The following is a 17,918-nucleotide window of genomic DNA, read 5'->3' as shown; positions in this document are numbered from 1 at the left end:
ACACTTATTCCAGAATACGAGTGCCTTTTTCTGGTTTAGTTTAATCCACTTCCAAAGCCCTAAGTCTATACCTACACTAAACTTTTTCTATGAGGTTTCCCACCATAACTACCAGTGGGGCAATTCCAATAGTGAAGACAATGGGGGAACAGTAGTGTAGACTGGCTGTCGGTGTCTTAACCACCATGTCATCTATCACGGTACAGATCTGGTCTAGATGAAACAGTGGTTAAAGTACTGACACCTTGTCTGTACTAGAGCTCCCACCAGTGGAACCATCCCAGTGCTAGCAATGGTGGGAAATTTGAGGGGACAGTCTAGTGTAGACAAAGCCAAGATAAGTGGTTAAGCAGAAGGTTTAGATGGAGTGAAGGGAGAAAGAGGAGGAACAAGGAAAAATAAAACCAGACTTAGTAAAGAGAAAATTGGTTCACAGCCATCATGAGATATTTTTAAGAGTAAAATGTACATCCAACACTTGGTCAAGAGATTTTTTCTCCCCCTTACCAAGAATCCTATAGCAAAAAGAATGTTTTAGTAACTTATTCAAATGATTGAGACCCCGGAATTCATGATTTCTAATCCCAGTTCCAATACAGACAATCACTGTAGTTTTAGAATCATAACAGAAATTAAAAAGACTTACAGAATTAGATCACTGAACCCATCCTTTTTAGGTAAGTCATTTAAATCCAGTGCTTTACTTTACTCCTCTGTAAAATAGTAATATTTACTTACCTAACTCAAGGGTGCTGTGAATGATAATTTAATTAAAGTTTGCAAGCAGTTGGAAGATGAAACGGAAGAGCTATTTACTTGCTAAGGGTTATTACTTTTATTATTACTGTTATCGTACTGAGCTATTGTAAACTACCGAAAGATACCTGGAGTAACATGTATTTCCTTGAGATGGCTTTTTTTTAGAGGAGATTGGTATTTTGTATGATACTTCCACTAAATATGCAAAAATTAAGTCTGCATTATGTGCTTTTGTTTACTCTGGAAGCAAAGAAGTAGAAGTACTTAATAAATGTGGATTAACATAAAAGGAGTGTAATATGTTTTAACCTATACTTACAAAAACTCACTCTACTGCTTTTGCTGAGAATTCCACAGTATCCCACCCCAGTAATGTTCTAGGTTATTTGCCAGGTGCATTCCTATTTCAGGTTATGTTTATATAACCATGGTATGGATAGAATTGACTTATTTCCATTGGCAGTAAAGGGTAATTTCTTACCTGTAACTCTGTGTGACAAAGTCAGGCCGGATGGCTGCAAGTGGGTCTTCATATTGGGTTTTGGGAGGTGGGCGGGTGCAAGCTCGCCCACGGTAAAAGGACCCTCCCCCAGCCTATCGGGAGGATCCACTGAGCCTGGGACTCAAATAATTACGGGGGGGTGGGAGCAACTGAAAAAATAACAAGGACGGGTATGTGGGTCAAAGGGTCAAAAGTAGGGAACCTGAAGGGGACACCGAGCAGAGAACGCCGGACAGCGCCCACTGCTCTTCAAAGGTGTCAAGGGAGCCAGTGGATGCTGCCCAGGGGAACTCTGCCTGGATACGTGAGCGGAGAGAGGAACTGAAGTAGGACCCACGGTCGCAAAGAACCCCCTCAGCCAACATCCTCTCTCTGCTGTTATAGATGGCCACTTTGGCCATCGCTAAGAGGAAGTTGACAAAGAGGTCCCGTGACTTTGTGGAGCCACAGACAGGGTGTGCATATACAAAAAGGTGTGGGGAGAAGTGCAGCCAAAAATGTAAAAGGAGGACCAGGAGTAGCTGGAATAGGGGCTGCAGCCTGGCGCACTCAAGAGAGGCATGCACCATGGTCTCCCTCATGCCACAAAAGGAACAGGTATCGGAAACGGAGGTGAACCGCGCCAGGTACATGCCCATGCTCAAGGCTCCATGAAGGAGCCACCAACTGATATTCCTGGTGGGCCGTAGAGCCAAGGTGGAGTATAGGCTGGCCCACCGGGGTTCCTCACCCTTGACATTAGGTCCTGCCATTTAGTGTTGGGGCGGGACACAAGGGTGAGGAAATGAAGAGTATGGAGCATGAGCATGTACAGATGTGCCAGTGGCGCAGTTCTAAAGCAAACCTGCTGCAGGTCATGCAGTCAGCTCGAGGTATATGGGTGGGCAGCCAGGGAGGCTCATGAGACAGAGATCCAGGTCCTCCAGAGCTCGAGGGGGATGTACATGCCCCCCACCACCAGGCCCTTCTCCACTGCCTCCTGGGTGGCAGCCTCTGATACCAGGAAAAAAACCACCTTCCCATACATCTTGGAGGCCACTACCATGGCCGTGGGTCCCACCACCCTCACCAACGCCCACATTAGGTCTCTACGTGGGGTGAGGCGGGCACCAGGAGACAACAGACACCGTGCTTCCTGGTCAGGGTGAGAAAGGGTACCCGGCCATCAGAGATGGAACTGGAGACGTTGGCCGGGATGGATGACAAGGTGGCAGGTGGAGGGGCTGCGGCCACCTGGGTGTACGCTCTGGGGGTTGAGGGAGGGATGCCCCCAGAGCTGGTTGAAGGGATGGCAAGGGAAGGGGCAGGGGGAGCCATGGCTGATGGCGGGGCTGCGGCAGAGGGGGTAGCCCCTACCATGCGGGACTTGGCCTTCCGGGTGGGGCTTTTATCCTTTTTCTTCCCCTGGTCCTTTCTACCCTTTCTGTCTCCTCCAGAAGAGACAGAAAGACATGGCAGCAATGGGGACCGCACCTGTGCCCGCCGGGCGATGGTAGGTGGTCTGGCAGCAGTGGTCGAGAGAGTAGCCACAGGGATGGATTGGCGGAGCAGGCAGAGTGGGGCATCAGCGTCAACCCGGGGGGGGGGGGGGGAACCCACGGGGGGGCCCACCCACCCACCGTTTCCCCCACCATGCTTGGAGGGGACAGGGATGAACACCGAGTGGGTTGGGGGAAGGAGGGGAAAGGCCAACCAGCCCTGACCACTAGGCTGCAGGCAAGGGAGGAGGGTGCCTAGAGAGGAGACTATGGGGGCACCAATCAAGGCAGGGAAGGGGTGGCACAATTCCCAATGTGAGATGGGAATGCTGGCTCCTCCGGCCGCACTGGAGAGGGGAAGGACTACAATATCATAGGGGGGTGCAGTGAATAGTGTGGCTTAACATAAGAGGGGAAGGGGCACAAGCGCGTTAGGAGGGGACATGGGTGAACAGAGCCGGGGGGTTACTGGATGAGGGTGTGGCTACGGAAGGCAAAGGGAAAAAGGAATGGACTGGGAGCAGATGGTGGACAGGGCAGGAAAAACACAGGGGCTAACTGCAAGGGCCTGGGCGGGGCCAGGAAACAAAATCTACTAGGGGACCAGGGCAGAAGGGGTGACAAAAAAGGGGCAGCAAGGGGTGGGCGTGGCAGGCAGCATAGGAAAAAGGGGTAAACTGCTGCAGGGAGGCTGGTGGGCAAAGCAGAGGGTGGGAAAGTCCACCAGCCAAAAGCAGCAGAGGAGGGGAGGAGAAAGGCATCTGTGCTTGCGCAAAGCTGTTTTTGCTTGCTGCTGCTGCAATCCCAAATGGTGGAGAAAAGGGGTGAGGCAAGTGGCTGAGTTGGAGGGTGAGGCGCAAGTCCAGATGGCAAGTGGGGCTAGTGGAGGCGATAGTGGGAGGAACAGATGGACAGGGGAGTGCTCCACACCTCTCCCCCTTCTCTCCACAACAGAAGCAGCTACCACCACCAACGGAGCAAGGATGAAAAAAGACTCAGTCCAGCCACAAATCCCCTCCACACATAGGCGCCGCCGCTGACTTCTGCTGGCACCAGTGGGCGCTCGACCTCCCTCTGCTTCCTGCCCCTGCTCCGCCCCCATTCCAACCCCTTCCCCAAAGTCCCCGCCACAACTCCGCTCCCTCCCTGCCCCCATTCCAACCCCTTCCCCAAAGTCCCCGCCACAACTCCGCCCCCTCCCTGCCCCCATTCCAACCCCTTCCCCAAAGTCCCCGCCACAACTCTGCTCCCTCCCTGCCCCCATTCCAACCCCTTCCCTAGGCTGACCAGACAGCAAGTGTGAAAAATCAGGACAGGGGGTGGAGGGTAATAGGAGCCTATATAAGAAAAAGCCCCAAATGTCAGGACTGTCCCTATAAAATCGGGACACCTGGTCACCCTACCCTTCCCCAAAGTCCCTGCCACAACTCCGCTCCCTCCCTGCCCCTATTCCAACCCCTTCCCCAAATTCCCAACCCAGCCCTGTCTCTTCTCTGCCTCCTCCCCTGAGCGCGCCACGTTCCTGCTCCTCCCCCATCCCTCCCGGAGCTTGTTACGCTGGGAGGAGAAGCGGGGACGCGGCGCGCTCAGGGGAGGAGGCGGAGGTGAGGTGGGATGGGGTGGGGGAGCTTGGCTGCCGGTGGGCGCAGAGCACCCACCAATTTTTCTCCGGAGTCAGTGCCTATGCCTCAACAATGTTCTGCAGAGTTCCTGCACGCTCCGCCAGCAGCAAAAGTCCTCCTCTTCCTCCTCCTCAAGCAGCAGCAGGCTGCCAGGCAGCAGAAACAGCAGCAACCAACAGTCAGTCAGGCAGCCAGGAGGGACCCCACAGGTGGTAGCAAAGGCAGGGTCCCTCACTCCCCCTCTGGGGAGCAAGCCAGCAGGCAGGACCCTCAAGGAGCAGCAGCAACCAGGAGACCACCAGCCAGCAAGGTAGCAGGGCGTGTCTGGCCCAGACAAAAATTGAGACAAGTGCTCTGGGCCTAGTAGCAGCTCCACACCAGCAAGAGGGTCTGGGAAGGCCGATATGTTAGCCTTAAAATGTTAAAGGCCCTTTTTCCCACAAGCTGAGAAGGGGTTACCTCAGGTCAATTAGGGACACCTATCCCAATTAAGGGCTGCCTGAGGCCTTTAACACCCCCACCCCCAGGGGGCAGAGGAGAGGGGAAGAGAGACTCACGCTACTGCCAGGCTAGTAGCAGTAGAGAAATAACAGGAGTACTTGTGGCACCTTAGAGACTAACAAATTTTAGAGAAATAGTAGAGAAATAAGTTTCTCCAGGGTGAGAGGCTATGTTCCTTCCAATAGGGGAGACAGCCAAACCTGAGTGCCTGCTAGGGAAAGGACTGACACTCCAGTGCAACCAACAGGGCAACACCTTGCACAAGCGAGGAGTCAGCAAAAGGTACCCCCCTGGGTTTTTTTTGTTTATGAGACTGTTTCCTTTTTGTTTGGTGGAGGATCACCCTGTAGGCTGACCCTCAGGCCTACCCTGAAAGTATTACCAAGGGAATACAGAAAGGGGGAAGGCAAACCCTCCCCTGAGTGGGGCTGATTACCCCAGTCCTGCCATCACCAGAGAGGGAAGTGCTAAGTCTGGTGAGATGAAGGAGGGGCCCTGCCACATCTGCTTCTAGTAAAATATCATTTGACTAAATTTTTACCTGTGGGTTAGACAGGTTAGAACTCCTCTAGCTTAAAGATTTTTTTTTTTTTAGCTTTTTGAGGAACAGGCAGATCAAACTGGTTGTTAGGTCAATTTGCCTCAGTGCCCTCCAGCACATTCCGATTCAGATCTCTTGATGAGCGGGAAGCAAAAAATCCCCAAATTTGTAGTGTAGTCAATGGCCAAAAATTATTTACGAGAGAATGGGACCATCAGAAAGACATAGGGCTGTCGATTAATCGCAGCTAACTCATGTGATTAACTAAAAAAAAGTAATCGTGATTAAAAAAATTAATTTGGCTTAATTGCACTGTTAAACAATAGAATACCAATTGAAATTCATTAAATATTTTTGGATCTTTTTCTACATTGTCGAATATATTGATTTCAATTAGAACACAGAATACATAGTGTACAGTGCTCGCTGTATATTATTGTTTTTGTTTACAAGTATTTGCACTGCAAAAATTATAAACAAAAAATAGTATTTTCAATTCATCTTATACAAGTACTGTAGTGCAATCTCTTTATCGTGAAAGTGTAACTTACAAATGTAGATTTTTGTTGTTGTTACATAACTGCACTCAAAAACAAAACAATGTTTAGAGCCTACAAGTCCACTCAGTCCTACTTCTTGTTCAGCCAATTGCTAAGACAAACAAGTTGTTTACATTTACAGAAGATACTGCTGCCTGCTTCTTATTTACAATGTCACCTGAAATTGAGAACAGGTGTTCGCATGGCACTTCTGTAGCTGGCGTTGCAAGGTATTTACGTGCTAGATATACTAAACATTCGTATGCCCCTTCATGCTTCCGCCACAATACCAGAGGACATGCTTCCATGCTGATGATGCTCGTTTAAAAAAAATAACGCATTAATTAAATTTGTGACTGAACTCCTTGGGGGAGAATTGTAGGTCTCCTGTTCTGTTTTACCTGCATTCTGCCATATATTTCATGTTATAGCAGTCTCGATGATGACCCAGCACATATTCGTTTTAAGAACACTTTCACAGCAGTTTTGACAAAATGCAAAGAAGGTACCAATGTGAGATTTCTAAAAATAGCTACAGCACTTGACCCAAGGTTTAAGAATCTGAAGTGCCGTCCAAAATCTGAGAAGGACGAGGTGTGGAGCATGCTTTCAAAAGTCTTAAAAGAGCAACACTCAGATGCGGAAACTACAGAACCTGAACCACCAAAAAAAATCAACCTTCTGTTAATGGCATCTGACTTAGATGATGAAAATGAACATGCGTCGTCGGTCCGTTCTGCTTTGGATTGTTATCAAGCAGAACCCATCATCAGCATGGATGCATGTTCTCTGGAATGGTGGTTGAAACATGAAGGGACATATGAATCTTTAGCACATCTGGCACATAAATATTTTGTGATGCCGGCTACAACAATGTATAAGAACATCTGTTCTCACTTCCAGGTAACATTGTGAACAAGAAGCCGTCAGCATTATCTCCTGCAAATGTAAACAAATTTGTTTGTCTTAGCAATTGGCTGAACAAGAAGTAGGACTGAGTGGACTTGTAGGTGCTAAAGTTTTACATTGTTTTATTTTTGAATGCAGTTATTTTTTGTACATGATTCTACATTTGTAAGTTCAAATTTCATGGTAAAGAGATTACTCTACTGCACTTGTATTAGGTGAATTGAAAAATACTATTTCTTTTGTTTTTTACATTGCAAATATTTGTAATAAAAATAAATATAAAGTGAGCACTATACACTTTGTATTCTGTGTTGTAATTGAAATCAATATATTTGAAAATGTAGAAAACATCCAAAAATATTTAAATAAATGGTATTCTATTATTATTTAACAGCGCAATTAATTGCGATTAATTTTTTTAATTGTGTGACAGCCCTAGAAAAAAGTCATTAAAAATGTTATCTTCTTAATGAATGCTGGAAGGAGGCGGCGAGTAGGAATACACTCAAACAATGGGCACAATTCTGCACTGTGCCAACTTGCAGCTTGGGGGAAAGGTTAACCAATTTTGTGCCTGTGACAGATCTGATAATATTCAGGATAAACCTTACTGGATTAAGTTAAACCTTATTAAATTAAGTCTAATGTATTAAAATGCCATAGTTTATGTGTTATTGTAAGATTGTATGTAACTGCTTTAGGAGGAGGGAGTATGATAATGTAATTCCTCCTGTTATCAGTTCTTTGAAGCTTCCCTGTGGGGAAGGGACTCATTGTCTGTCTAATACCTATTCATGCTGTCTTCAAAGGTTCTGACTGGATTCTCTAGAGACCAGCAGACAAAGAAAGGACATTCGATAAATAACCTGGTGGTGAACTGACTCAGGGCTTTGGTTCAGCTCCAGCAAAGGGACAGGACCTCCTATCCATGGAAGGCACCAATCCTTAGGGAAGGGTTGGAAGAGCCCTGGAGATGGCAAGGGGGGGGGGAGAAGCTTATTAGCATGCATGTAGGTTCTTTATTGTTTTTAATTTTTTCTCTGTAGTGCTTAAGAATAAAAATATGCTTGCTTATAAAGAACTGTGTGATAACGTATAAATGTGGGCAATTACACTATTATCAGACTCTGAAGAGGAAACAAGTCGGCCCGTTTAGGCTGACCGTTGTTTGCTGGGGATAACACAGTGATGATAGGGAAATACTCTGATCAGGAGGGAGAGAGATAATGGGTCTCCACCTAAGAAAGGCAATGGCTAGGGGGCCAGAAGCCTGAGGATCAGTACTCTTGCTGAACCACTAAGGGGAAATAAGGTTCAATTGCCCTGATCTGTGAAAGCACCCTCCTGATACTGGGCTGTTGTGGTGACTGGAGAGATCTCTATTCTAACTTAAACAACCATGGGGCCTGTCAAATTTCAGGCAGGCTGCTCATGGGTTGCAGCATTCCCTGAAATTTCGGCAGTGTTTTGGTCCCATCCCCAATATACCCCTTGCGTCCTCAGCCTTACCCATATGCCAGGGCTTGCAAAGGGATCCTTAGGAGATTGGTTTACAGCAGTCTCTGCAGTGCCTGAGCTGAGGGGACTCATGGCAGATTATGAGGTTTTGGGGCGCCCCTTTACAGCGTTTCAGCCCTTTCATGCAATGTAAAAGGAACAGAGTGTAGGCAAGGATCTCATCCGATATCTTCAGAGAAGCAAATAAAGAGGTAGAACTGTCAAAGATATTCCAAATTTCACTTATCTGTAGGGAGACTCGTTCATTTTGGGATTAGTTTTCCAAGGTCAGGTCTATACTCAAAACTTTCAACAGTATAGTAACATCAGTTAGGGGTGCAACTTTTTTTTTATTTTTTACATTTATGTCACCAAAAACCCTAGCGTAGACACAGTTATATCTGCAAAAATGTGCTTTCGGGCATAGCTTATTTTGTTTGGGGAACTAGTGTAAAATATGCTGACAAAACACTCTTTTACCAGTAAAAAGTTCAGCTAGACAAGGCAACTATAGCTAAACTGGCACACACTTTCTAGTGTGTAGACTAAGTCAAAATGTCTCCTTACGAAGAATTTTTCCTTGTGTATTTCAGTGAGTCATTTAAGCTTCATCCTTTTTAAAACGATCTCCAAAATGTAAATGATCCACACACAGATTAAGGATTCCTGGAGACATTGGACACAGAGGGGGACTCTTTTCTTTTATTCAAGTGACTCTTCAATTTATATCTAGTCTATTTTATGAGGACCGGTCTCTAAGTCATTGAAAGTCACAGGCTGAGAAAGACATGGGATTTGTTGATATCTGAGAAATGGCATTGCAATGCTGGAAAGCATTATGAATACCACTCAGTGAGGAATGGTGCTGTGAACCAGGTTAAGATGGTGGCTCACAAAAAAATCAACAAACTGGAGGACATGGTCTTTATTTTTGGACTTCATAACCAATCTGCTATCCTAGGATACAAAATTAATTATGTAAATAGTGTGAATACATCAATATCTTCAACACATCAGTGAACTGAATAATTGATTTAGTGCATTGCAATAACTTTTTCTTGATAATCAAAAAGCCCATAGCATCTAGGGATTTCAGTAGATATTATTATATAAACACACGAGCATAATTTTAATCTAGGATCATATGAATTTTGTCCACTTCTTCTTTGTTCTTTTTATCTGGGTTCTCCTTTTGCGTCTTTTGTTCTTTCTCTGGGGATCTTTTCCCTCTTGAAGTTGCTACACAAGTCTTTCTTTTTTTTTCTGCATCTTGAAAACCCTGTAAAGGGACTCTAAATGCAACCTGAAAAGTGAGAGAAGCACGAACATTTGACATACACATTGGAAATTCTGAATGTGTTGTTATTTTGGAGTGAGCTGAAGCCAGGTGGTATTGTGAGGCTTTCAGTGAAGGAAATATCTTGGGAAATGGGAGTTGCAAATGGGGGGTGCAGTTACTTTGTAGGGCTTTGGCTAAAGGGTGGGGTAGGATGGAAGGGCTACTGTGATAACCAGGTAATTTTTTTTGTTGGTGCTAGATGATTATTTGGTGAGACCTCTCCCTCAGCCTCTATAACACAAAATGGGACTGGGAAGAATTGCTGTGAACAAGGAAAAGCCCCCCAGCTGCCCCTTTGCTCCTTCCACCTCAACTTCCAAGTGGAAATCCAGAAGACTGCATGATGCAAACTGCAAATTACAAAATCACAATAAAAACTTGGGCCATTTTGACAGAATGCTGGGAAGCAACACCTATTGAAGTCCTGGGAAGTGGGTGCTGGGAACCAACAACTGAGCCAGCACTCTGGTCACTTAAACACCTTTAATTCCCCCAAAGTGGAAATGTTGGGACCAAATTAATGGATTAGAATGGGGAAGGGGGGACTAATGAGCAAACTGGCCCAGTAACACAGGAGGTATAAGACATAGGAAGGAGGTGCAGGATTAAGGGGCAAACTAGCAGAGCCAGAACCAGAAAGGATCTCTGGGTAGAGAGATCTCTTCCCTCTACTCTCCTCTGCACAGAACTGAGGAGAAAATGAAACTAAATAAATACAGTCTATGCAGCAGTAAGGTGGTGGAAAGAGCAAGTGTAAAGAAAACTGCACTGTGGCGTTTAACAATGGAAGGACTCTGAGTCTGAGTGTGTAGATAGAGCAGAAGATGGTAGTGGGATGTCCCTGTCACAGAAGTGCTATAGTGCGAACATAAGAATGGCCATTCTCGGTCAGACCAAAGGTCCATCTAGCCCAGTATCATGTCTTCTCACTGGCCAATGCCAGGTGCCCCAGAGGGAATGAATAGAACAGGTATCATCAAGTGATCCATTCCCTGTTGCCCATTCCCAGCTTCTGGCAAACAGAGGCTAGGGACACCATCCCTGCCCATCCTGGCTAATAGCCATTGATGGACCTATCCTCCATGAATTTATCTAGTTCTTTTTTGAACCCTGTTATAGTCTTGGCCTTCACAACATCATCTGGCAAGGAGTTCCACAGGTTGTGTGTTGTGTGATGAAATAATTAGTTTTTGTTTGTTTTAAACCGGCTGCCTATTATGTGAGATGTGATTGCAACTATTATTTCCAATGATTATTTGCCATTAAAAATAGTGAGAGCACAATGACATCCAGCTGCACAATGTTAACAAGTATCAGAGGGGTAGCCGTCTTAGTCTGGATCTGTAAAAAGCGACAAAGAGTCCTGTGGCACCTTATAGGTAAATGATGAAGTACTAAGAATAATAAAAAGAAAATAATAAAAAAAATAATTAAAAGGAGTGAAACTATATTTATAGGGGTTTACAAGCAAGGGAGTCCAATTTAGGAAATCAGAATAGCACATAAGACAAATATGTGAATTACGGTATGAGGCTTTATGCAGACGTATAAACAGATAAGGGATTCTTTTAAACACTAAAAATGTATTAAAAATAGGAGTTATGTGAGTAAAATATTTAACTGAATTCTGTCTCCTTTAGCAGTTCAAGCCATCATTTCAGATAGGGAAGAGCAGCTTTGGCTAGGCAGAGGGACACAGTGTGTCTAAGGTTCCCACTAACATGTTCCTAGAATACTGGACATTCTGGCACTTCCCAAAACAGCGTCGGCCTGCCCCTGCTTGTGTGACTCAGCCCCTGTCTGCATGACCCTGACCCTATGACAAAGTTATGCTGCAAAGGAGACACCATTTTCAAGAGTGAGCTGCTTTTGCCCCCACTGGTGTGATCTCACATGTATGGTGTGTGCAAGGTCACGCTACACAGGGGACAGCATTTTCAAAAACAAGTTGCCCCACTCTCACTGGCATGATCTCACATGCATGATGTGTACGAGGACATACCACTCTGGGGACACCATTTTCAAGAGCCAGCTGCCCTGCCCCCACTGGCATGAGCTCACATATGTGGTGTGTGCAAAGTCATGCTGCTGAGGGACATTTTCGAAAGGGCACTGCCCTGTCCTGACCAGCCTGACCTGGCATGCAGCATGTGAGGTTGTGCTGGCGGGAGCGGAGCAGTGTGCTTTTCAAAATGGTGTCCCCTCTCCAATACCAGACAGAACTGGATATGGTTTTGTTCCAGTACAGGATAGGGGACAAACCAGCAAAAAAGACGGCCCCTCCAGTACAAAACTGGATGAGTGGCCTCCTTGACTGTGCCTGTAGGACCACAGCCCTGTAAGGGTGTGTGGAGATTTCCTTTCTGTAGGAGGGGCAGAGAGCCCCTCTATCCACCCCCAACCCCTTTCCAAACAGCTGCTCACCTCTGATGTGGTAACATTTACCCCCTCTACCCTCCCTTCCAAATCCCAGCTCCCACCCTCTCCTTCCCCTGCCTTCAGTGCACTCAGTTTGCCCCCTGCACAGATTTTATCCACCCCTCCCCCCTCGGCTTTCACAGCCGGCACACTCTCTCCTCCTCCCCAAGTAAGGGCAGAGTGAGGGCAGCTAGCGTCTTCAGTGGCTGTTACTGAGCACGCGCAGCCCTCCCGCGCACGCTCAGAAAATAGCCAAGCTGCCCCTTGCCTCTGAGAGGAGCGAATGGGGAGGGGCCCTCCAGCCGGGCGGTAGGATATTGATCGCTGCTCTCCGCCCTGGGAGGAGGAGAGAGAGGCAAAGGAGCGCCTACGGCTGGGGCTGGCTGAGCAGCGGCGGCAGGAGACAGGCGAGCGAGCGGCGTGGTGGGGCCGGCGCTGAGGCCAGTCCTCACTCCGAGACCGTTGCGCCCTGCAGTCGGAGGCAGGCGGCGCTGGAGCGAGGAGCCGCGAGGATGAAGCAGGAGGGAGCCGGCCGGGGAGCTGCTGCCGGGCTCGGCGCGGCGGCGTGGGGCGAGGAGGGCGAGGCGGAGAAAGTTGTCTACTCCCGGTCGCAGGTGTCCTTCGCCGGCACCAAGGCGCTGGGCGACGCCTTCAAGCTCTTCATGCCCCGCTCCACCGAGTTCATGAGCTCGGACTCGGAGCTGTGGAACTTCCTCTGCAGCCTCAAGCACCAGTTCTCCCCGGTCATCCTGCGCAGCAAGGACGTGTACGGCTACGCCTCCTGCCGGGCCGTGGTCCCCGACGGGCTCCCGGCGCCGGGACACCGGACCCGCCGCGGAGCGGCCAGGAGGCGCCCCCCGGCCGCCGGCGCCAAGCGCGGAGCGCCCAGCCGCGCAAAGAAGGGGAGGAAACGCGCCCCAGCGCTTGCCGGTCCCCCCGGCAGGGAAGCGCAGCGCCCGCGGGAGGAGGAACAGGTCGACTCGGCCGAGGTGCCCTCGTGTGCTCCCTTTGGGGGCCGGTCCTTGGAGGAGATCTGGAAAGCGGCCACCCCCAGTCTTACCACCTTCCCCACCATCAAGGTGCGGGGCAGCGTCTGGAATCCGCGGAGCCTGGAGGCGGCGCGGCGCCAGGCGCAGCAGATCCTACGAGTGGACCTGGCGCCCGTGGTGAGGATCCGCCGCTTCCCCGTAGCCAGATCGTGAGCTGCTGCCCCGCCTGGGAACGGGGACATCTGGGGGGAGGCTCTTCCCCTGGAAGAAGCGAACAGAGACAAGTGTCAGTCACCTGTTTACATTGCATTTGTCTGGATCGTGTCCTTCTACTGCACTTTATGGCTCAGACTGATGGGACCATTTCCTCCACGGAGCCAGATTCCTGCCCTCCCAAACCCGGATTGAGAACCTGCTTGGCCCCTGTCACCAGCTGCGACTACCACCCTCACCTGGACTGAGAGGCTGTTTCGCTATGTTCCCTAGTAGGGGCCACGGTCCTCATCTATCGTATTTATACCCAAAATTGATAAACTATTTGGCAGGCATCTCAAGTAGGGACTAAGGTCTACTTCCTTCCATTCTCTCCCCTGGGACTACCTCACTGGTCTGGAAGTCCACCCAAGAAGTTATTTTCCAAAGGAACTTGCTGTCATGCTTGTATAATAAAGCACCTGACTCTTGCTTAATTTTTTTCCTAACAGATTGGATTATGTATGTTTTTTGTGATGTTGCACTAGTATGTGCTCAGGGTATCTTGAATCCCAAGTGTTCCCAACTTCAACCGACTGAAGCTTTGACCAAGGATGCAAAAAAAAAATATGGAGGTTCAGAACTTGTGGCTGTCTCAATGGTGCAAAAGTTTCCTTAGTGATCTATAAAAGGATGTACTATACTTTTTGTATCTAAAGTCATTTCTAAAGTTTTATAACTGAATTAAGTACTTGTTTTTATGGAGCACCGGAAGCCGATTGAATCACTCTTATTTTATATACTCTCTACTTCAGTAACACTTATTTGGTCAATGTAAGTGAACTTAATAAAAGTGAAAGAGCAACGAATGCTGTTTCAGTACATTGAGACTAACTGCAAAAGGGCTGGATAGTTGTTGGATAGTTATATACCTTTTGTGTAATTCAGTGGAACAAGCAAATAGTTTGACATATTTACTGCTCTAGTAAACAAACCCAAAGTTATTTAAAGTGAGAATATTTATTTAAAATCTAGTGTAAAAGAGAAATAACTATGTATGATGATTACTAGAAGGCAGGCAATATACAGTCTCATCATTAGTGCTAGCAAGTGATTAGTTCAAGTGGCCAAATATCAGAATTCTAGATTATCTAAGTGCCTTTTTAAATAGAGGTAGCAATACTCTATTGTGGTAGCTAGTGCCTTCTTAGTTAAAGTAGCACAGGTTGTCACTTCAGTGTCTAGAGTCCGGTAGTGGTGATATATTAATATGAACATGAACTCCTTCAAGTATTGTTTTTGAAAATCAGTTGCAGCTAAAATATGGTATGCAAGGACTCATTAGAGAGTTACAGTTTATGGCTAAAGGCTCGATTTGACTGAGGCTTTGTGTTTTGGCTGTCTTGTCTTGTACAAATGCCCATTTTTAAGGCAAACTACAAAGCCTTTGCTAGATATTTAAAACTGTTTAACATTTTACTCATCCTTCTATAAATCTTTTTTGGTGCTTTCACAATACTAAAACTGAAATAGTCCAAGTGGGGAAGATAAAGTTGATAAAGGTACGGGGAGGGAAAAGGATCTTGGAAATTCCAAAAGAGGAACAAGTAACTTGCTTTAACTGGTCATTTATATCCCTATAGGTCCTTAGAAATAAGACCTGCTTCTTGATTTTCCCTGTTCAATTTATTGGTTCTTCAAATTCCTTTGCTCCTTCTTAGCAGAAATGGTTAGATTTGATTATAGTGACATTTGTCAAATTTTGTTATACAGTGCTAATTTTAATTAAAAAGTAGTTCTCTCCCTTTCTTTGAATCTTAATATTTTGGGTTATCTATACCATTGTTCATTTCAATCTAAATAGCAATATCCATATCTTTCTAAAATCAAAAGGTTCATCAGTCTTGTAGGTGCTGTGCTTTTTAAATTATTTACATAAAATGTGATGACAAGCTGATTGCTGTACCCTACTACCATTTCAGATTCCAAAACACTAGGAAATCATGAAAGAGCAAGGTATATTTATATAAATCCTATCTGAAGCTTACATTTTTCTTAGATTATACCTTGGTATAATTTATATGCTGACTTGAAAAACCTTATTGTATGTTGAATTGGTAATAAGAATAAATACCCAAATGTACAGAGTATTAAGGGCCAAATTTGGCCTTGACTTATTTATGACATTGGCTTCCCAAAGTTGGACCATGGATTGATATACCAATAAATAAGAAAATGGGTGAAATACTGGCCCTATTGAAATCAGTGATGAACATTCCAGTGACTTCAATAGGATCAGAATTTTATCCATTACTATTTTGTGTGTTCAGCGTAATTTCATCCCATATTTAGACTCTGGAATGTTTTTAACACAATAGACATAGGTGGAGTTTGAACTGTGACTTTGTGTTTGGCTTTTTAAAGCTATTTCTTAGAAATATGCATCACTGATCACTGTAGCTTATGGGGGGGTTTTGTGCGGAGTGTGTGTGTCAAATCAGCCTCTGGTTTAGATCCCAGCCTTGTTAATTCAGTTCCTCATTCTGATGAGGTAGCTAGTGGTTTGAAAGTTGCCATTCTTACTGAAGCATTTATAGTACTACACCATGCATGGGAAAGAACACAATGTATAAATATAGTTGAGTACAGGGATACTGTGGTAGGGCTTGGGATTTTTTTAGGTAGGAGGAAAGGGGTGGAGATTACTGAGTGCTGCAAGTAGGAAGCAAGGGTGTGGGAACATGAGTGCATAAATTGCCAATCTCAGAACTCTTGTCTTGTTTCTTCTTCTCCCAAAACTCTTGTTTCATTGAGGCTATGCCTCATTAGAGTAGGGCAAAGGACTCATTCCTATCTTCTTCATATCCATAGTGGAATATCAGCCTCTGGAGATGGCAGTTGCAGCTGTTCTAGCAGCCCTTTCTTGTTGTTTTTACAGCTCTTTCATACATTCCTGAATTTTAGAGCCAATAGGGACTGCTCTGATCATTTACTTGTACCTCCTCCATAACAGTCCAGAAAATAGGGAACCCAGCTTCTTCAAGCTGTAGCTGCATCTCTTTTAAGAGAGCAGTTTGAATTTGTCAAGTTGCTCTAACTAGCCCTGGCTCAGTACTGCTAATAGCTAACATAGGGGTCTGTGAAAGTATATAAAGAGGTTTCAGAGTAGCAACCGTGTTAGTCTGTATCCGCAAAAAGAACAGGAGTACTTGTGGCACCTTAGAGACTAACAAATTTATTAGAGCATAAGCTTTCATGGGCTACAGCCCACTTCTTCGGATGCATATAGAGTAGAACATATATTGAGGACACACACACCCACCCACTCACCATGAACAGGTGGGACTTGTCTTACCAACTCTGAGAGGCCAATTAAGAGAAACTTTTGAAGTGATAATCAAGATAGCCCAGTACAGACAGTTTGATAAGAAGTGTGAGAATACTTACAAGGGGAGATAGATTCAATGTTTGTAATGGCTCAGCCATTCCCAGTACTTATTCAATCCTGAGTTGATTGTGTCTAGTTTGCATATCAATTATGCTCTAATAAATTTGTTAGTCTCTAAGGTGCCACAAGTACTCCTGTTCTTTTTGTGGATACAGACTAGCATGGCTGCTACTCTGAAACCTATATAAAGAGGGATGATCTGTAACTTTCACTCCATGCATCTGAAGAAGTGAGGTTTTTTACCCAAAAAAGCTTATGCCCAAATAAATCTGTTAGTCTTCAAGGTGCCACTGGACTCCTTGTTGTTTTCGAGGGATGATAAAGAAATTGTTGGGGATAAATGAAGACAATGTTAAATTGTTAGGGCTAGATCGGGTTTGGTTTGGTCCCTCCTGCCTACTGGCAGAGTTAAGATGTGTGGGGCTATTAGAAATGTTAACTTTAACTTTGTATTTCCTGACTTCCAGAGATTTATGTTTATCTATCTTCTGTGTTCTGGAAAGACATGGTAGATAATAACCTTCACTCTGTGTTAAAGTTTGTCAGTGACTTTCCTTTGTTTTCTGAGGAAGGGATGGGGCCATGATTGAGAGGGGTCCTAGGTATACTTTGCCACCATTCAGCTGCCACATCTGCCCTCCATGAGGGTTAGAGAGGAATGTGAAAGCTAATGGCCTGTGAAGAGTGCATCTACCAACTTGAGGTGGTGGCTGGGAGGGTCTAGAATATCTACTCCAGGGGTTAATAGTAGGAAGGGGCTCTGCCCTGTGGAAGGTTACAGAGGTGTGAAGTGGCTCTTTCATCCTTCAATTGAAGGAGAACACAGCGTGCTGATGAATATAGGCTGAACCACTAGCTCTGAGGGGCCGGAACTGCCCCATTCAGCTCAATGAAGATTACACCTAAATCCCTCTCCTCCAAATCTCAGGACTGGTCTAAACTAGAAAATTAGGTTGATTTAACTACATCAAGCAGGGGTGTGAGAAAACCACACCCATGGTCAGTGTGGTTAAAGTGACCTAAGTCCCTGTATAGACACTTAGGTCCTTGGAAGAATTCTTCCAGCAACAACTACTGCTGCTCGGGGAGGTGGATTACCAATGCCACTGGGAGAATGCCTCTTGTTGGCATAACTAGTGTCTACACTGAAGTGCTCTAGTGGCACAGCTATGCCCCTGCAGCAT

General features: G+C 46.0%; 1 protein-coding gene across 1 annotated transcript; it reads left to right on the top strand.

Annotated features, from left to right (window-relative positions):
- Positions 1-12,359: 12,359 nt before the first annotated feature.
- On the top strand, positions 12,360-15,436 carry CCDC71L (coiled-coil domain containing 71 like). Its single transcript, XM_005292379.4, has one exon. The coding sequence runs from the start codon at positions 12,618-12,620 to the stop codon at positions 13,305-13,307; it is 690 nt and encodes a 229-aa protein (XP_005292436.2). The 5' UTR covers positions 12,360-12,617; the 3' UTR covers positions 13,308-15,436.
- The last annotated feature ends 2,482 nt before the right edge of the window (positions 15,437-17,918 follow it).

Source organism: Chrysemys picta, chromosome 1 (assembly GCF_011386835.1).
Source record: "Chrysemys picta bellii isolate R12L10 chromosome 1, ASM1138683v2, whole genome shotgun sequence".
Taxonomy (NCBI): Eukaryota; Metazoa; Chordata; order Testudines; family Emydidae; genus Chrysemys; species Chrysemys picta.
Note: the sequence above shows the minus strand (reverse complement) of the source record. Positions and strands in the feature narration are given on the sequence as shown.